This window comes from Trachinotus anak, unplaced genomic scaffold (genome assembly GCF_046630095.1).
Source record: "Trachinotus anak isolate AG129_WGS33_773 ecotype Australia unplaced genomic scaffold, CSIRO_AGI_Tana_v1 ptg000033l, whole genome shotgun sequence".
In the NCBI taxonomy this organism is placed as follows: Eukaryota; Metazoa; Chordata; class Actinopteri; order Carangiformes; family Carangidae; genus Trachinotus; species Trachinotus anak.
Genome location: NW_027273884.1, coordinates 5,153,399 through 5,171,459, shown reverse-complemented (window position 1 = coordinate 5,171,459; position 18,061 = coordinate 5,153,399). Strand labels below are relative to the sequence as shown.

The following is an 18,061-nucleotide window of genomic DNA, read 5'->3' as shown; positions in this document are numbered from 1 at the left end:
ATATGTTGTTTACTTGAAGGAAAGCACCAATTAATATTGATTTATTCCTGTATGGGCAGCCTTTAGAGAAAGTGCAAAAATTCACATATTTGGGATTATGGTTTGATGAAAAGAACACATATAAAGCATATTGAATTTAAATGTGAGAAAGCTTTGAACCTCATGAGAAATGTATGTAGCTTTGACTGGGGGGGCTGATAAACTGTCACTATTAAATATATATAGGGCACTAATAAGGTCCACTACTGACTATGGAAGCATAGTTTATGGAAAAGCATGTAAAACAATACTACAAAGGTTAGATAGGGTCCAGAACAAAGCGTTAAGGTTATCTTTAGGGACAATGAGAGTAACTCAATAAACAATAAATACTTTGCTAGTAGAAGCTGCTGAGCTGCCTTTGCATCTCAGATGAGAAAAACTATCAGTTGTGTATTGGGTGCGACTAAAAGGTTGTGGAAAGGAACACCCCACTGCTGAAGTTTTAGATGACCGATGGGAGTATACTGAGTTTAGTGACAGAGGCTTTGGATGGAGTACAGGTAAAAATGTAGGAAAGATGGGTATGAAAGAATAAAATTACAGTCCATCTGTCACTGTAACTAATGCCCCTTCATGGATTCTTCCAGATCCATATATAAACCTACAGCTTTTAGAAGAAAAAAAGAGCTGGTTGGTAACAGATAATGTTCATCTTATTAGAAGGAATTTCTATGGATTTATGACTATGTTCACAGATGGTTCAAGAAATCCTCACGATGGTCATGTGGGAACTGGTATAAATATATATATATATATATATATATATATATATATATATATATATATATACCAGAATTTAATATTAATGTATACCATAGACTGACTGATAAATTGTCAGTATTTTCAGCAGAAATTATTGCAGCTATTATTGGTCTTCAATGGATAGAGCAGGTGCTACCTTAAAAAACAGACATTTGAACAGATTCAGTAGCAGCTCCCAGAGGTTTGACATATGCAAAGGAGGATCTCTTGTTACAAATTCACATTATGCTTTTAAGAGTAGAAAGGATGGGTTCTGAAATGCAATTCTTTCAGGTCCCTGGCCATGCAGGTGTTAAAGGCAATGAGCAAGCAGATCAATTAGCTAAGATAGCTCTCAAGCAACATGATGATGAAGTGGTTAGAGCAGCTTATGGTAGAGGAGAGGCACAATCTTTAATTAGAATGGCCATAATAAGCGCCTGGCAGAAGAAATGGGATAAAGACAATAAAGGGAGACATGAATACAATATTCAGAAGACAGTTCAAGTTAAACAGTTTAAAGGAAGATATTGCAATCAAAGGGAGGAGGTCATCAGAACACAATTAAGGCTGGAGCATGCAGGGTTTAAAACCCCTCTATTTATAATGGGGCCCAGTCAAACGAATCTCTGTCAGTGGTGCAACACTCTGGAAGATATAGAACATAAAATCATGCATTGTAGTAAATATAATTTAGAGAGGGGGAGACTAAGAAACACAGTACTGGAGGCAGGGCAGCAATGGAGTTTAAAATCATTATTAGCCGTAAGTCAGAACTTCAGGGAAGGGACTGGCAGGTTATATGGCACAGGCAGGATTAGGGAATAGGGTGTAAGCGGCACATTCATCCTCAGTGTTAGGAATACTGATAATCTTCTCTCTTCCTTTAGTATTCAGTTGATCTTATGCCATCACTCTACACACACTGACACAACAGGTGGCGGTATGCACCTTTCCAGCGTTTGCGATTCGCCAAGAAACACGAAGAAGAAGAAGAAGAAGAAAAAGAAGAAGAAGAAGAAAAACAAAAAACTAAGTGGCAACGACCGCGGACCACGGATGTGTTACAAGCCCGGACCCGGAAGTCTTCCTAAACCAACCAACCAGACCAAACCAACACATTCACCAACCAAACTCATTCAAACAAAAAAAAACAAACCTTCGCCGTTTGGTGCAAAAATGCTCTTTTCTCCGGACTTTCGGTCTCTCTTCACTCTCTAACAGCAGCTCAACAGTTCAACTTCATTACGGCTGAAAGGAAGCGACAGTGTCGGGCTAAGCAAGCAGCTGAGTGGATAGAAGGCTTGGCTGTGTGTCTGTGGTGTGCACCGGTCGGGATGCGGCGGGGCAAAGCGCCGGCGAGTGTGGAGGTGAAGCGGGTGATCGGAGCTCTGTGCAGGCTGCTAGCGGCCACCGGGCTGGACGCTGTCCCCGCACCGGAGACCTTCAGGCGGGCAAAGTTCGGTGGTGGAGACGAGGTGGTACGTTCAGCACCTGTCGTCGGGGCTGGAATACATGTCCTCATGTACTGTGCCTTACTACAATTTTGAGATACCTGTGCTTTACCTGAATATTTAAATTCCATGTATTTGACAGCAGGCACCAGTTACCCTTCAGGAAAAAAAGTTTCCATTTTTCCATAGCCTACAAAAAATATGATCACTTTAATAGAAATGATCAATTGGATTGGGATAGGATTGTATAGTGTTATGAAAAATAAAATCAATGATTTTCATTGATCCAAGTAGTATCCCTCTGCTGGAGCAGGCATGTGGGTCAGTGTCATTTTAAAAAGAAGCAGAAAGAAGTCTGTAATTTAGCCTGTTTATAAAAAACAAACCAGTGTGTGTTGCTGCTCCTGTGCTCCTGTGCTGAGCAGAGTGCTTCCTGATAGACTCATCATACTGAATACATTGACACACTACAGTGGAAAGAAAAGTATGCAAACCTTTTGGAATGATCTGGTTTTCTGCATTAATTGGTCATATAGTGTGATCTGAGACATCCTAGATGGCTGAGCACTTCTGGTGAGAGTAGCCACCAAACTAAATCATCTGATATGATGTTGATGAAGATGACTTTGTAATCCTTTCAGTTTTATGCAAATCAACAACTCTTGATCCCAAGTCTTCTGAGATCTTTTTTGTGGGGCATGTTTCACATCAACAGATGTTTCTTGTGAATAGCAAACCTAAAATATCAAAGTGTCTCTAACCCACACCTCCAAGGTTGTTTCGTTGACTGGACTCCAGGTTTGTTAGCACCTGACTCCAGGTAGCTTTTGCTGACGTCAGTAGCCGAGGGGTTTACACACTTTTTCCAACCCAAATTGTGAATGTTTGAATGATATTTTCAATGTGAGCAAGAACAGAACAGTGATTTGTGTGTTATTTGTTAAAATAGATTGTGTTTGTTCATAATTGAAACCTGGATGAAGAACCATTCTTTTTGACAAATTTATACATGAAAGGAGGAAATTCCACAGGGTTCACTTATTTTTTTCTTGCCACTATAGATGGTCATCTTTATGCTTGCTGGTGTTTTTTTTGTTTTTTGTTTTTTTTAGGAAGGTCAGTTTTGGCAGCTCCTTGCCAACGTTCTCCAGAGGACTGGCATTGTTTCTTCTGAAGTCAGTGCACAGCTAACAGGAGGTCAGTAGAGTTTTTGTTTATTTGTAGATACCAAGGCTATTTATACTGACTTGACTTCCTTGACTGCTTTGATGTGCATTTCTTTTCTTTGAAAATGCAGCACATATGCATTTGCTTGCCACAGCTCTTTACTAGAGCTCTCTGTCATGTTAAGTGAATCAGTCTATATGATTGAATTGTAAATGTATGCAGAATTACACATAAAATAACCAACTTGATACTCAGAACAATAAACTGTGTTGTTCAGACAAAACACTGCAGATGTGTAAAACCACAACTAATGTGACCAAAAGCAGCCAAATGCCAGTTTGTCTTAAAGTTCCAACTACACCAACGTGGGGATCATATCCAAGGACAGAGTTCAGATGGGGGTAACCCACACAGATAAGTTTGTGAACCAGTTGAACACATGGCTTTAAGGTAAAAACAGATGGATTTATATATGCATATTTATATATAATAATTACAATTAATAAGACGAAATACCAATAAATGAATAAATAAAAACTGCTAGTTCTGGTAAGACCTATACCCTTACAAAAAGGGAAAGGGGATGCTTACCTACCACCAATGGTCCAGCACAAACTGCATAATAGAAATTTACCCGAGGATTTAATTCCTCAAGCACAGCAGGACTCCGCAATACAACTGCTCAGTTGCTAAAACAGCATTGCAGGTGATGTTTTAAAAAACAGGAAATGAGTGTTCAAAAAGAACTGCTGTAGAAAATACCTCCTAATCTGTAGGTTGCACTCTATTCGAGTGTGCTTAAATGGAGTGCACTATTGTTGTAAGCAGGATGTTACGATAACTCACCACTGCACAGACAGCACTGACTGTGTCAGCAGCTCAACACTACCTGAACTGAGGCCCAATAGTCACATGCTTTTTGCAAACTTTGCGTTGTAGATGTAACTTTAAAGGGTTAAAATTGCCATTGTTGCCCATCAGTCTACACAACAACCCAGACATGTTTGCAAATGTGTTGAAAATAAATAACTGAAGTCTCTCATTTATAAAAGTATTCAGACCCTTCGCTGTGCCACTCTAGATTGTTAAGTGTTTCTTTATTTATCCTTGTGATGTGTCTAAATGTTGACTGGAGGCTGCTAATTGAATTGATTGGACATAGTTTAGAGAGGTACAAACAAAAGTTCACACTGTATGTCGGGGATTGTGCGTGATGCCATTAAAATTGCGATTAAAATTATGGTGAGGCGTGGAGTGTTTCCAGGAACACAGTGACATTAATAATTGTAAAATTGTAAAAAAGTCAGTAACCGGCAAGAATGGTGTTGGTCAGGGAGGTGACCAAGAACACAACAGGCAGTCTAACAGAGCTTCAGCAGTCCTCTAGAGAGAACCTGCTGGAAGGACAACCCTCCCAGCTGCTCTCCATCAACCAGGCCTTTATAGTGGAACAGATGGAAGCCACTTTGAGTAAAAGCTTAAATCATACAGCCAACATGACAATGCTGCAGTGGCTTTAGGACAAGTCTCTGTCCTTGAGTGGAACAGCCAAAGCACAGACATAAACTCTATAAAAGCTTCTGTGGAGACAGCTGAAGAAGTTGTCAGAGATCTGACGCTTGAGAGGATCTGCGAGGAAGAATGGGATACACTGCCCAAACCCAGGTGTGCAAAACGTCTAGACACTTAGCCAAGAAGACTTGGAGCTGTGATTGCTGCCAAAGGAGCTTCTACAAAAAACTGAATTAAGGGTCTGAATACTTCTGTTAATGAGAGCAGTGTTTCCCACACAGAATTTATTTGGTTGGGCTGCCCAGGTATGTTAAGGGCCACAACGGCCGCTCTACCCTTCCTGTACCTGTTTGTTCGTCGGCCGCAGTCTAATTTGTCCATGTAAATGAACACAAAAGGTTTAGTCCCTTCTGATAATAACATAAAAGACCTCTAACTTAGTGTTTTGTGCTGTTGTTTCATTGTAGCGCAATGATTCGCCCTGTGGGAAAGTTTCATTTCATTAAAACAGTGTTTTTGTGTCCCCACCATTTAAAGTGAAAGATGAGGCAGTGTAAAACTGTCAATATTGTTTTCAAGACACTAATTCTAGTGCACTTATTGTCATAAACTGTTTTCACTGTTTTACTGTAGTGATTTTCTCATGTCTGTTCTGAAAATTTCTCACATTCATTTGTAACTAACACTCAATAAATGTTATTTCTGCACCAAAATACTGCATTGTTCCTTTAAGTGACATCATTAAGAGGAAGTGACAAATCGTATAAGAGCTTGAAGAACATAAACTCAAATGCTGGTCTCCATTGCAACGCTGGCATTAAGCTAACGCGCAATCCTGTACATATAATCTTTAGATTTTCAAACAGACTTACCGAGGGATGAGTGTGGTTATAGAAATATGTTAAGCATTTTCTCCATGCTGTGAATTCTTTGCTAACTTAATGCACCATCATGTCCCCATGACTTAGATGGAGTTTTCCTGTTACCACTTTGTGGCACTAAATAGAGCAAAACGAATGCAGTGCTGCTCCTTACACTTAACTCTGCCAAACTGACCTGACGTCCCTTGAGGGGTGAAAAAGTATTGACCTGCTGAGTGACAGAATGTCTTTTCCTCTGTGTGTGCATAGACTTAGAGCGCAGGAAGCTGGTGGCTGCTGGCCTTTGGCAGACTGGTTGCCATGCTGACTGGATGTATGGGAGGGAGGTAGTAGAAGAAGAGGAGGGAAGGGGTTTCTCCAGCAGAGATCTTCTCCTTGCACTAGGCTGGCTGCTTGCTACAGGAACTCTAGAGAAACTAGTGACACAGCGAGTGCAACAACTAGACAAAACACTACTTGCATCTGTATCTGTAAGTAACACACATATACCATTAACACCATGATAGTGTACTAAATTTAATGATGTGTTTGTGTGTATTTGTATTTTTATACTTTTATGTCCCTAATCTCTGTCTCTGGGTGTTAGGTGAATACTCAGGCCTCTCATGAGCTCCACTCTAACTCCGCCTCCCTGCGGAGACTTCAGTGGCTGATTGGCTGTCTGAGACACCAAGGGCGGATCCTGCTGTCCATGCAAGAAGAGCGGACTTGGTTGCTTCATGCTGTGAGAAAATTGCTTCTTTCCATTCCCACAAGCTGCAGTTCTGTATTATAACATTGTTCTAAGTTCAACAGCTTGGAGGTTTTCATACTTGAGTGCATGTTTTGATTGCTATTATAAGTGTCTGACAAAATAATGGATTCCCACAGAGATATACCTTTTTGTCCTTGTTAAACCAGAAACCGACACCAGACTCCACTGACAAAACCAGTCATTTTTAGCTTGCAGAACACAGGTGTTGCTGGTGTTGTTGCTGCTGCTTCGATTGGTTTGTTAGTGTTGTTGTGTGGTACTTTGAGAGAAGTCCACAATGTTCTTAGACACAATGTTCTTAGACACAAATAATAACAATCTGAATCTGTCAGTGGCAAAACCAAGTACTTGATTACATTGCATATAGTTGCCAAGTGTAGGCCTACCATTCAGGTATACTGTTCTTGCGCAATAGTGGACCAGTTGCAAAGATTATTGTCCCTATAAACCATTTATACCCAAAAACATGGTGAAAATAAGGTCCCGGTTCAAAAGCCCCAGAGTTAACCTTTAAATCTCTTTGATTACTGTCACAACCCGTCTTTCTACCCCAAGTACTTTTATGTATGAAATCAGAAAAGTCAGTATGACTTACTCCTTCCAGGAAATGGTATATCCAATGTTCATCACAGATAAAAAAAAAAATCCATTAGGAAGCTGTGACTTTGCCATAAGCCTTTTAATAAAGGGGGATGAAAAGCAAGCAAAAACAGCCTGGGGATTAAGGGATTAATTGAAAAAGCTATTGAACACATTGTGATGTTTAATTCTGACTAAGAAATCAAACTTTCCTCAGGTTTTTTCTGCCAGTCTCCCCGCCACTGCATCTGCCTCCTCTGATCAAGGCTCTGCAGCACTAAAGGGTGTAAGTGTGTGTGATGTTGTAAAAATGAATTACTATCATAATATTAGGAGTTATAGTTAGATGGCTGAACAAGTTGTCTGTTCTTTACAACTTAGTGCCTTCCAGCTAGAAAACAATTTTTGTTTTAGTAATTGCTAGGAAAATAACATTTTATTTTATTATTGTCTTTAATATTAATTTAATACATCATTGCCAGATTTTTGGATATAATGATTAAACCTGTCAGAAGACAAGCTGTATATAATGACTTTTCATCTGATGGTGAAGTTAGGCTTACTTAGGTTAAGTAATAGTAAACAGTAAAACGTTTAGTGAGAATTGTCCATCCAATAATTTACAGCTGTATACCTGAATATAAATAATATTTTATAATATATTTTGTACTAGTAAGGTGAATTTGCTTTGTTATTTTTAATAGTTGCAAGCCTATGTTGTTAATTGTTAATGTTAATTTATCAGTTTACTGTCTGGCCTTAATATGTGTCAGGGTGTGTTGAAAAGCATATTCTAAAGTGCGTGTGCTTGTGCGCGCGTGTGTGTGTGTGTGTGTGTGTGTGTGTGTGTGTGTGTGTGTGTGTGTGTGTGTGTGTGTGTGTGTGTGTGTGTGTGTGTGTGTGTGTGTGTGTGTGTGTGTGTGTGTGTGTGTGTGTGTGAAATAGGACTATGTTCGTATGCAGCAGCTCTGCGACCTCCTAGAAGCATATCTGACCTGGAAACAGGTGGAGAAGGTCTTCTGGACCTGGATGGTGAGGGAGACACAACAATACACACAGACAGAAAGAAAGAAAGAAAACACGAGCACAATATAACACTGAAGTCATCTGCAACATTGTGGATCATGAAACCCAAAAATTAGGTGCACGTTGTTTGATTTGGCCGAGTATCCTGCCACTTTTTAGAAAAAGTGACTCTATTAGTTTCTGTGATTGGATCAGGTCACTGACATATGTTTTTGGGGTAGCAGCCATGTGTGTAAGTGAATGTGATGCTAAGCTTGTGTGTGTGTATGTGCAGGACAGTGTGGTGGACTGCCATCTGACAGATCCTGTCGTCAAGAAGCCAACACATACACCCATCGTGTGTTACCACGGAAACAAGGGGCTTGAGAAACTGGACGACATGCTATTGAGGCTGCCCACAACACAGGTGTGCAACACACACATAGAGACACATGTTCTTTCCGACAGAGGTCACTGTCTAATGTTTTTGATTAGACTTCTTTGACCCTTGTGAAGAAAGACAGTTGCTGCTGAAAATGAATTGGACCATGTATATTTATAACAACTTCTCCAACTAAACTCACAATTTTCATTTTCATCATCAATGTCTTAAGCATGTTCTGACCAGGTCTGAGGTGGGTGTGGGAGGAATGAATGCATTAAAATAAAATTAAAAAATAATAATTTTGTTCAACATTATGGGAACGCACTTAGCCTAGCCTAGCTTAGCATAAAGAATGGTAAGGGCAGGAAACGGATATCTTAGGCTGCTTTCACATCTGCACTTTTTGGTTCGATTCAGGCGAACCCTGGTTCGTTTTCCCCGTTGGCGCAAGTTGTTTTGGCAGGTGTGTAAACGGTGATCGCACTCAGGTGCAGACCAGAACAATCGCACTGAACAGTTCGTTTTTGGTGCGAAAGAGTTCTGCACTCGATCCGATCCCACTAGCAGGTGAACTCACAGGTTTGAGCTGGACAGTGAGACGTGATGTTAGCATGTCAACATCCTCCATCCCTCTCAAACGTCTGACAGCGGCGTGTCTTCCCAGGGTCAGAATCTGTTTATTATTATGACAACATTTCAAAGCGAATCAGCGTTCTGGTGTTGGATAGTATGTGGGTAAAATGCCCATATACATACTAGAGCTGTGAAGAAATTTTATTTCTGATGTTGATATAAGAGGAGTGAATGTTCTCCTGTGCTTTGTAGTGATGCATTTTGATTCACTTGGATTTTCTCTGTGTGAAATCAAACTGAACCAAGGAGGAAATGCTACAAGTTTACAAACTCTTCAACTGAATTGGACCAGAGCAAACGAACTTCAGGTGTGAAAAGGCCCTTAGCTCTATCTACAGTTGAAAAGTCCTCCAACCAACACAACCAAGCTCACTAATTAACACCTCAGATCACACTTGCCTCCTGCTCTCAATTCCACAAGATGTTGTAAACAGTCCTTTGAGATTCTGGTCCACAATCATTTTACAGATTTGTCAGCTGGACATCCATCCTTATTTTTGAGACCATCAGTACAGATGATCTTTGATCAGACAAATATGATAATGATAGCTGTGTGCTCCTACTTTATGTTTCTGAGTAATGTTTTTCATCTTATGTCCCAGAAAGGACAGAGGAGAGGAAGAGGGGATGCTGAGGACAGAGGAGGAGAGAGGTTGCAGGGTGGACTGGGCACCTCATCTCTCACTCCACCAGTCTTTCCCCTCCCCTCCCTCTTCCAGGCCCACCGAGTCAGGCTCCAGGTTGAGAGGCCTGTCGGACACAGCATCTACCCAGCAGAGAGGCACCATGGCAGGGCCGCGGCTCGAGATGAGCTCCCAGCGTGTTGGGCTGCACAGCTGCTTCTTCAGACAGAGGCTCAGCTGCTGGAGAGGAGGGACAAGCAGAGACTGGCAAACAGGATGCAGCTGCAGGAAGTGATTGGTGGACTAGACGAAATGGTGTTGATACCACCATAGACTTTTATTTTTTAGTTTGTTGAATAAATTTTGCAATAGTAAATGAGATGCTTCTGTCAAATTGATCTCTATGAGCACCCAATTTGGATTTGTGCTGTTTTGTTTTTTGTTTTTTTTACAAGAAATTCATTTTAAAGTTGAAACAAGATATTTTTTTTGCATTTTTAGCTGAGTGATGAAGTTACACCATTGGTGAGCTTAATGCTGCGTAACTTGAGTCGAGAAGTTACCAGGTGAGTGTGGGAGTTTCCGCATCGTTTACAGCCTGCAGTGCTGTCAGCTTAGTGCAGCTGTCACTAGATTTACTGACTCTTCAGACCCATTTAGAACTTTTTCTCCGAGTGATAATTTTGCATTTAAATATAGACAAAATCACAGCACAGACTTTGTCTTGAATTTTTGTGTTTTGTTATTTTTGTCAGATGGGTTAGGGTTAGGGGTTGGGGTTATAAAATCAGTGCAGAGCAGCACCTTGGAAATGCAATTTGAACAACTGTTACACCTTCTCAAATTCTTCATTGCAAGAGCACAAATCCTATTTTGAGAATCACAAGTTAAGAAAATCATAAGGTCACATTTTTGAGAAAACTTGAGAGAACTTCTGTTGTGATTTGGTGTCATATAAATAAAGATTGACTGAACTTTTGCAGAATGTGGTGCAAAACACATTCACACCTCTATCAAATAAAGTTATGGGCAGAATGTGCACATCTGCAAATCAGTATGTGAACACATGCAATGACATTTACACACCTATAGAGTATTTTCTCGCAAATACACTTCCTGCTTTTGGTCGGAGTGTGTAAAATATACAGATGGATCATAACAATAATAAATTAAAACAAGCTACAGTCATTGGAAACATTATTTACATCATCTTTATTTATTCATCAAATTGAATAACACCAAATTATTTTCACATTTTTGAAGTGTTTATCCATTTTATGGGAAATCAGTAACTTAATTACAGGTTTGAGGAGGATTGGAATAAAATAGTGAAAGTACTACAAGAAATTGAAATAAAATTTTTATTTCAGATGCTCGACTTAGGCACTAATGATACAGCAGTTAGTTTTAATGTCTACCCTATCTTCTTGTCTGGTAAGTCGACTGACTGAGCGATCACCCAGAGACTCTGAGTATTCCTGTAAAAGGCTTTTTGCTTGCGTACAGTTCAGAGAGTGGTTCGATTTAATGGCAAGAAGGCTGCAAAGACTACACTATCACGAAGAATTAACCACCAGCAGTTTCTGCATGTAGGAGTTGAGCCACTTCTGCCTCTCCATGGAGGTGAGCAGCTTACTCTTCTCTCTGAAGGCAGCATCATCAGCCACCACCATATTCCTCTTCATCATCCCGGCTCTCTGAGATGACCATTCAGCAGGCCATGCTCTCTCCATGCTAGTAACACATAGACCAAGACTCAAGATCAGTGACCACAAAAACAATCCAGGTACCACACACACACTGCTTTCAGAAAGTGTTCAGAGCCCTTTGTGTTTTATTTTAAATAGGTTAAATTGCTGTTTTGCCCAATAACCCACAACGACAAGGGGAAAACATGTTTTGTTTGGCTTGAAACCTAATGTTTTAGTTCTTATTATTCGCTGCTCTGACCTTTTTGTTGCTGTCCTCAAATTTCTTCTTACTTTCCCACTCCATTCAAACATCACCTTCTGCTACCTATATGTGATGTATGTGACATATTAGTGCTGTATATTAGTACAGTAAATCAAACTTCAACAAAGTAACTGACAATGCACTTGACCCGAGTAGAATGATGTGTTTTTTTTTTCAGAATTTGACTGTGACTGCTGAAATTTTGACTAATTTTTAAATGGACAAAAATACCCCTGTTTTTCATGTGTCATCACCTCAACTTGTGAGAAGATGTGTGGAAACCTTGTCTCCCCAGTGGTGCAATCAATAGGTCACCTTCTCTGGGGATGCAAAGATCTAGGATTTGAATCCCCAGGTGTCTAAGACCTACTCGCCAAATCCATGCATGTGGTATCTAAATGTTTTAATGTTTTTAAGCTGCTTCGACCCTGATTGTTGCCACTAGCAGCTATATTTATTGTTGAGATGTGTAGAACTGGGGTTAACCTGTGGCAAACTGAAGTGACATACAGTAGGGTACATAGTTAAACAAGAAGGCACACTGAAAGTCCCACCAGCCACACTGCACGTCAGGACAAAAACAAAGTCATAGAGTCCAAAGAACACGGATAAAACTGTGGTGAGGCATAGATTACGGCATAAAACCAGTTCTAAAGCTACGAGTGTTCCCTGGAGCACAGTGTCTTCAAATTTGGCACAAACGTTCACTTGGGATAAACTGATTAGGTGGTCAAAGGTCAAAGGTCAAGGTCATAGTAACTTAAAAAAACCAAACAAAACCATCGTGCTAATTATTACACAATTTAACAAATAGGATAAAATTATGAAATTATGACATTTTATATCAAAATTATCAAAGGTCAGCTTCACTGTTATGTCATAATGTTCTGCAAAAACACGTCTAGCCATTATTCGCTGCAACTCTGGACGTGGAGATTGTGACCATATTTCCTGCAATTTGGCTGGTTGGTGGAGACACACAACCACGAGGCAGTAATTCTAGTGTACCTTGCTTTCTGTGTACAGATGAAACAAAGGGGAAAGAACATGTTAATTCATTAGCATTTTTTTATTTGAGTTACCTTGCCTCCGCCCTCTCTGGGCCAAAGAGCCACGCCTCCCGCATCAGTCCTGCCTTGCTGTCAGCTGCCGCCCTGAGGCTGGGTGCTGACATCATTTGAATGCTCCAGTCACTGAGAGAGATGGATGGGAAGGCAACATCCCAGTCATCTAGTTTCCGTTCCTCTGAATTGTCAGCACGTCTGGAAGCAGAACATATGACATACTAATTTCTGGGGAAACTGGGAATATTTGCAAAGTGCAGCAAAGTAGGATCAATTTTAAATAGGGATATGTAAAATATCAAATATGTTAAGATAGTTAAATCAACATTTATCATATTAGATTACATAATTTAAAAATGTATAAATAAGCAGAACATAGTTAGTTCAGGTCTTAGTAACTCAAAGCTGCTATAGTTCGCTACAGACTTCATGAGATGTGAGTAACCACCTGAGAGGTAGTCGAGGCTGAGGGAAGCCAGATGTCACCAAAGTCATACCCAGAATGCACAGCAACAGGAAGGATGTATGAGGGAAAGCTGGCTGTTCAGACATCCTGAAAATAAATAAATAAATAAAAAAACAACACTCACAACACATGAACTGACTTATGTCTTTATGATCAAACTGATTCTGAACATACACATGAGCTGCTGGTTTCAGAGTTTTTCTAGCCAATGTGATCTTCCCACTGGATCCTCATGAATATAAGCAATCAAGGACAAAGAAATCAGCTGTAGTTGACATACAGTGTTGCATTTCCCTGTGCCTTTCCCTCTGATGAAGATTAGACTGAATGGAATTACTGAGCAGTAATACTTGTCTATATGCTTATGTGTCTTCATCTCATTTCATTTTACTCAAATGAAAACTTTCACATGTTAACTATACAGTTTATTTTGTTGTCATGAGTCTAGCAGTGAATTACAAACCTATTTTCATTTCATTTTGTGAAAACACAAACGTCCAAATAGTTGAACTGGACATTAAACCGATTTTACTCTTCCATGTCCCGAGTGCAAGTGTGTGTTGTGTCCAGTTGAGGCAACGCATGAATAGAGCAGGTCATTGTGGACGAGTGGGTGTGTTGATAAGGTTTCTGTCCTGCCTCTCTACCCATGTGCCACCTACACAAGTATTTCCAGCAGGTGAGAACACGTCTCACACTGGACAATCTCCAGTTGTGTGCAGTATGTGTGAAAGGGCAACTCTGCACTTTGTCTTAAGTTCATATGTAAAAAAGGCTCAGTTTATATTTAAGAAGAAACTGCAAACCAGAAAAATGTTTGTGACCAAATACTGATAAATATTGTCCTGGATAGATAAAGACAAGGTCATGACGAGGATTCCTGTCTGCACTCACTTTTTAAAGCAACCTTAATGCTACCTTATAGGTCTTTTTACACTAGTATGTAAAAGAGAATTCCTTACATTAGAAAAACTATTCTTGGGCTTATTCCTTAGGAAAACACTCTCTGAAAGGTTCAGTGTAATTCTCCACACAAACAAATACAATTTTGAGGAGATTTCTCAACCCTTGAAACACATGTATATTCTTTTCTATAGTATAATTTTCTAAGACTGACATAATTATGTTTGTTTTGCACATTATTAATAGGCTAGAGTAAATACAATTGGTTTAAATGATTTCATCCTGTCTATGTAATCCATTTTTTTACACTGATTGGAATTCACCTGACAGTTTTCTTTTGTGATGTTAAAGTGAAGAATTGTAAAACAACATACACAACCTGCACAGTCCAACAGCTCTTGAAAGTCCTTTCCTATATTTTGTCCATTGCATGCTCTGGAACCAACTTCCAACAGTATGAGACAATATTTATGTTCTTCTTTTTACTGATAACCTGTGTTGTTTCTTAAGCAGCGATGATGTGATGATGATGAAGAAAACTCCGCTGACACCGTCTTACTTGTATATAAAGAGGTTTATTACAAAGAAGTCCAGCATCAAATCAAGCACCCTGGGTTGCCTGAGAGAGGAGTCGAAGCCAATGTGAATCTCCTCTGAATAACTGCTCTAACTCCCCATCTATATGAGTTGGTTGTCTTCCTGAACCTAAGACAACGTATGTAATCCATACCATAAAAGGCCTCATTCAGAAGGACAGTTATCTTCCAAAACCCCTAGACCTAGGACCAAAAAAGGCCACATTCTCCTAAACAGAGAAGCACCCATCTCCTAGTGCATCCTCTGACTTGGGGCCCCTATCTAAACATACCAAACCCATAAAGTTGCATATCCTATAGAGCTTCAGATACTACACCTGCACGACAGTTTCAAATAAGACTGGCTTCTTGAGAGGTGTTTGATAGACACAGTTTTTAAAGTTGTCAGCAGGCCAGCAGTTGGCTGGATTCTTACCTGGTTCTCAGATGGATGTGTTGGTCTGCTTGTTGACAGTTTGCACCAGGGAGCAGCCTACCAAGTTGAACTTCACAGGTGAGAGGTCAGCCTTCATCCAAGCAGAGAAATGTTTCAATGGAAATGACTTTGTGCAGTCAGGTCCTTTTTTTTGTTGCTGCTTCCTATCTGCTATTTTTTTTTTTTTTTTTGCCTCTAAACACAAAAAAGTTTGGATTTCCACTGGTGCGTTTTTGCGTTGCTCCTTTACCATGTGCACGTCTACAGTGGTTGAAAACAACCAGTTTCTTGTCTTACATACTTATATACCCTGCACTGGAGTGCTTTAACCCTCCATCTACGTAACCCACCCACACACATACACAGGCGTACACACCCTGCACCAGATCAAACCAACTTTGAGTTTGCATTGGAGCGTGCGAGAGGAAAACCCACGTGGAAGTGTTGTTAGCTTCTAACTGTCCCATTTCAAAGGATCTCAGTCATAGTGCTGTGGCAGAGAGCCCAGCATCTTATTACTGAAAATCATTATAGTGTGTGTGCGTGTGTGCGAGTGAGTTCATTCATAATCTGTGAGAGGTGAACTGAACACTGGATGTTTCTCTTTAAGGCTAGAGCATTACTGTCTCACTTTGTCTGCACAGAGAAAAAAAAAATCAATGCGGACTAGAGAAAAATAATCTGATGTCCATAATCAAAGTCATATGAAATCAATAGATGATTCAGCCTGTAATAACTGATCTGACTGACTTGGGGACAGTGGAAACAAGCAGGAAACACTTACATCTGACATTATCACCTTTTAACGTGATATGGTGAAATAAAAGTCCAAAATTCGCATCCGTTCAGCTCATGTTTGGGCTTCATCAACCTGGAGCTAAGGGGACCTGGAGAATTGAGGATTTTCATCTAGTTTTTCACCCCATCCCAAATAACAGACCGAAATTACTAATGTTTTGAGCAAACCTACTGGTACTCATGTACTTTAAATATTGTCTGGAGTGATGTACTTGTATTTTTAAGTTGTTCTTTTTTTATCCAGGGGAAGATCTGCTTTTCTTTACCCCCCCCCCCCTTTATTTTAATTGATGGAACTTAAAAATGTGATGATTCTCAGTGAAGTTCTAAAGCGTCTTTTTTTCTATGATTTCTATGTGGACGCAGTGGACATCAGCAATAATGAGATTCTTGGGTGGGATGATATCATTTGCATTTAATGTCTGTGTCTCAAGATTTTAATGAGTTATGAAGGTGTAGGCTTCAATTTAACTTTTAATCACATTCATCTCCCCTCCCTTTCATCCCTCCTGAGAGAATACAGTAAATATTTTTTTAAATTTATTTTATTCTCCTTTGTGTTTGTGATGTGCCTGTAAATGCTGCAGCAGGATTCAAAGTCAAATCTTCTCACAGCATCACCTTGGACATAATCTGCATCGTTATAATAGACAGAATTTGTACTCAACAATGAGACAATTTTATAGACCATTAAAGACTAACTTTATCATTCAACTCTGAATTTATAATGCAATTGTTTTAAAACAAAATCACTGTTCTACTGCATGGAGTTGAGATTAGTTTGCTGTTAAAATATCCCAGGGTATTTTTTTAGCTATTGTGGATTATTTGCCCTCAGGTAAAGTGTGATTTATTATCAAAATACAGGCAAGAGAAGTTATGTTTTATGCATGAAGTGTTACAGCCATATAGTTTTAATAGATAGTGGATACTATGCAATCATCTATGCAGTAGTATTTCATAGACCATCAAACTGAGAGTTGACATGAGATGAATTTTACAGTTTGACACCCTGTCAAACCTTCTACCACTCCTGCCCATAGCTGACACTACATCTTGTTTTGAGTGTAGCTGGGACTTATTGTGACAGTGACTTTGTTTTGATTGCTAGTTCACATATGAGCTGTCAAAATCTCTATTGTTCCACTACAAATCTATAAAATCATTTTGAAATGATCTCACTAATCCCCTAAATTTGACGGTGTTTGCTATCTGGTAACTAAATCCAGTCCATGGTAGTTAGTAATTGTTCCAGTGCAGATACACTGTATGGGATCACACAGTAATGAATGGTAGGGAATAATCATCCCACTGACATCATTACCAGCTGACACGGACGCTGTGATAGCAACTTCATCTGTGCTCGTTGCTCCTTGCATGGCGGTTTTTCAGGACTTCTCCGTTCTGACTCACTCAGGGAACAGCAGTCAATTAACGCAACACCAGAATTGAATTGAAATGGGTGTCAACTCAGAGGTTTGACACCAGGAATAGTATCTTATGATTTAATAATATGTCTAAGATCAGGGATTCATAACAAAGAATTACTAATGCATATTTAGATAAACTTGGAGGTCATCCTGCAAGGCTGTTTACTGCAAACAAGTACCAGTTACATCATGTCAGCTTCATCAGCTCAGCTTACTTTTTTTTAAAACTTGCTGAGATGTTTCATGAGAACATGATACTAGACAAATCACTTTTAGTGCAATAGTCAGCCTTAACTATGTTATAAAGTCAGCATGGAGAAACCTTCCAGGTCCATACATCAGCTTTATAGGAAGCTGTAAAAAAAAAATAAATGGACGTGTCCATTGGCATGTGTGTATGTGACACTGGCCCTGGGTCATGAAACATTTTCTTGTGTGTGGATGGTGACTGAAATTGGAACAAGATGAGAGGAGAATTTGTGGTGATTCTGCAGAGTTTGTTAGCATATAGGATGCTTGTTACCATTTAAGGACCTCATTATAGTTTCTTCTTGGAAATAATGTTGCATGGACAGGAAGCAGCTCGTCCTAACAATGGCTCTGCCACATCCTGATTTTAAAGAGGATAACGAGCTTCACTCAAGTCTGAGTCACCTCACG

At 39.7% G+C, this 18,061-nt stretch overlaps 2 protein-coding genes across 2 annotated transcripts; one reads left to right on the top strand and one right to left on the bottom strand.

The window, feature by feature from the left end:
• Window positions 1-1,739: 1,739 nt before the first annotated feature.
• tedc1 (tubulin epsilon and delta complex 1) lies at window positions 1,740-10,493 on the top strand. The gene is made up of 8 exons (XM_071471377.1): window positions 1,740-2,264; window positions 3,350-3,434; window positions 6,047-6,267; window positions 6,384-6,521; window positions 7,348-7,416; window positions 8,076-8,162; window positions 8,431-8,562; window positions 9,756-10,493. The coding sequence occupies exons 1-8, from the start codon at window positions 2,121-2,123 to the stop codon at window positions 10,107-10,109; spliced, it is 1,230 nt and encodes a 409-aa protein (XP_071327478.1). The 5' UTR covers window positions 1,740-2,120; the 3' UTR covers window positions 10,110-10,493.
• A 541-nt stretch (window positions 10,494-11,034) lies between these two features.
• pth2 (parathyroid hormone 2) lies at window positions 11,035-15,414 on the bottom strand. The gene is made up of 4 exons (XM_071471378.1): window positions 15,174-15,414; window positions 13,242-13,346; window positions 12,812-12,991; window positions 11,035-11,510 (listed from the first exon to the last, which is right to left on the bottom strand). Exons 2-4 carry the CDS (start codon window positions 13,343-13,345, stop codon window positions 11,333-11,335), a joined length of 462 nt encoding a protein of 153 aa, XP_071327479.1. The 5' UTR covers window position 13,346; window positions 15,174-15,414; the 3' UTR covers window positions 11,035-11,332.
• Window positions 15,415-18,061: the final 2,647 nt, after the last annotated feature.

What these genes read in the sequence shown, in the direction of transcription:
- tedc1 (XM_071471377.1), top strand. Translation starts at nt 2,121, where the DNA reads ATGCGGCGGGGCAAAGCGCCGGCGAGTGTGGAGGTGAAGCGGGTGATC. An exon ending in TCGGTGGTGGAGACGAGGTG is followed by an intron (nt 2,265 to 3,349) that starts GTACGTTCAGCA and finishes TGTTTTTTTTAG; the next exon opens with GAAGGTCAGTTTTGGCAGCT. An exon ending in CAGTGCACAGCTAACAGGAG is followed by an intron (nt 3,435 to 6,046) that starts GTCAGTAGAGTT and finishes GTGTGTGCATAG; the next exon opens with ACTTAGAGCGCAGGAAGCTG.
- pth2 (XM_071471378.1), bottom strand. Translation starts at nt 13,345, where the DNA reads ATGTCTGAACAGCCAGCTTTCCCTCATACATCCTTCCTGTTGCTGTGC. An exon ending in CAGCCTCGACTACCTCTCAG is followed by an intron (nt 12,992 to 13,241) that starts GTGGTTACTCAC and finishes TTCTGCTTCCAG; the next exon opens with ACGTGCTGACAATTCAGAGG. An exon ending in CCAGAGAGGGCGGAGGCAAG is followed by an intron (nt 11,511 to 12,811) that starts GTAACTCAAATA and finishes ATGTGTTACTAG; the next exon opens with CATGGAGAGAGCATGGCCTG.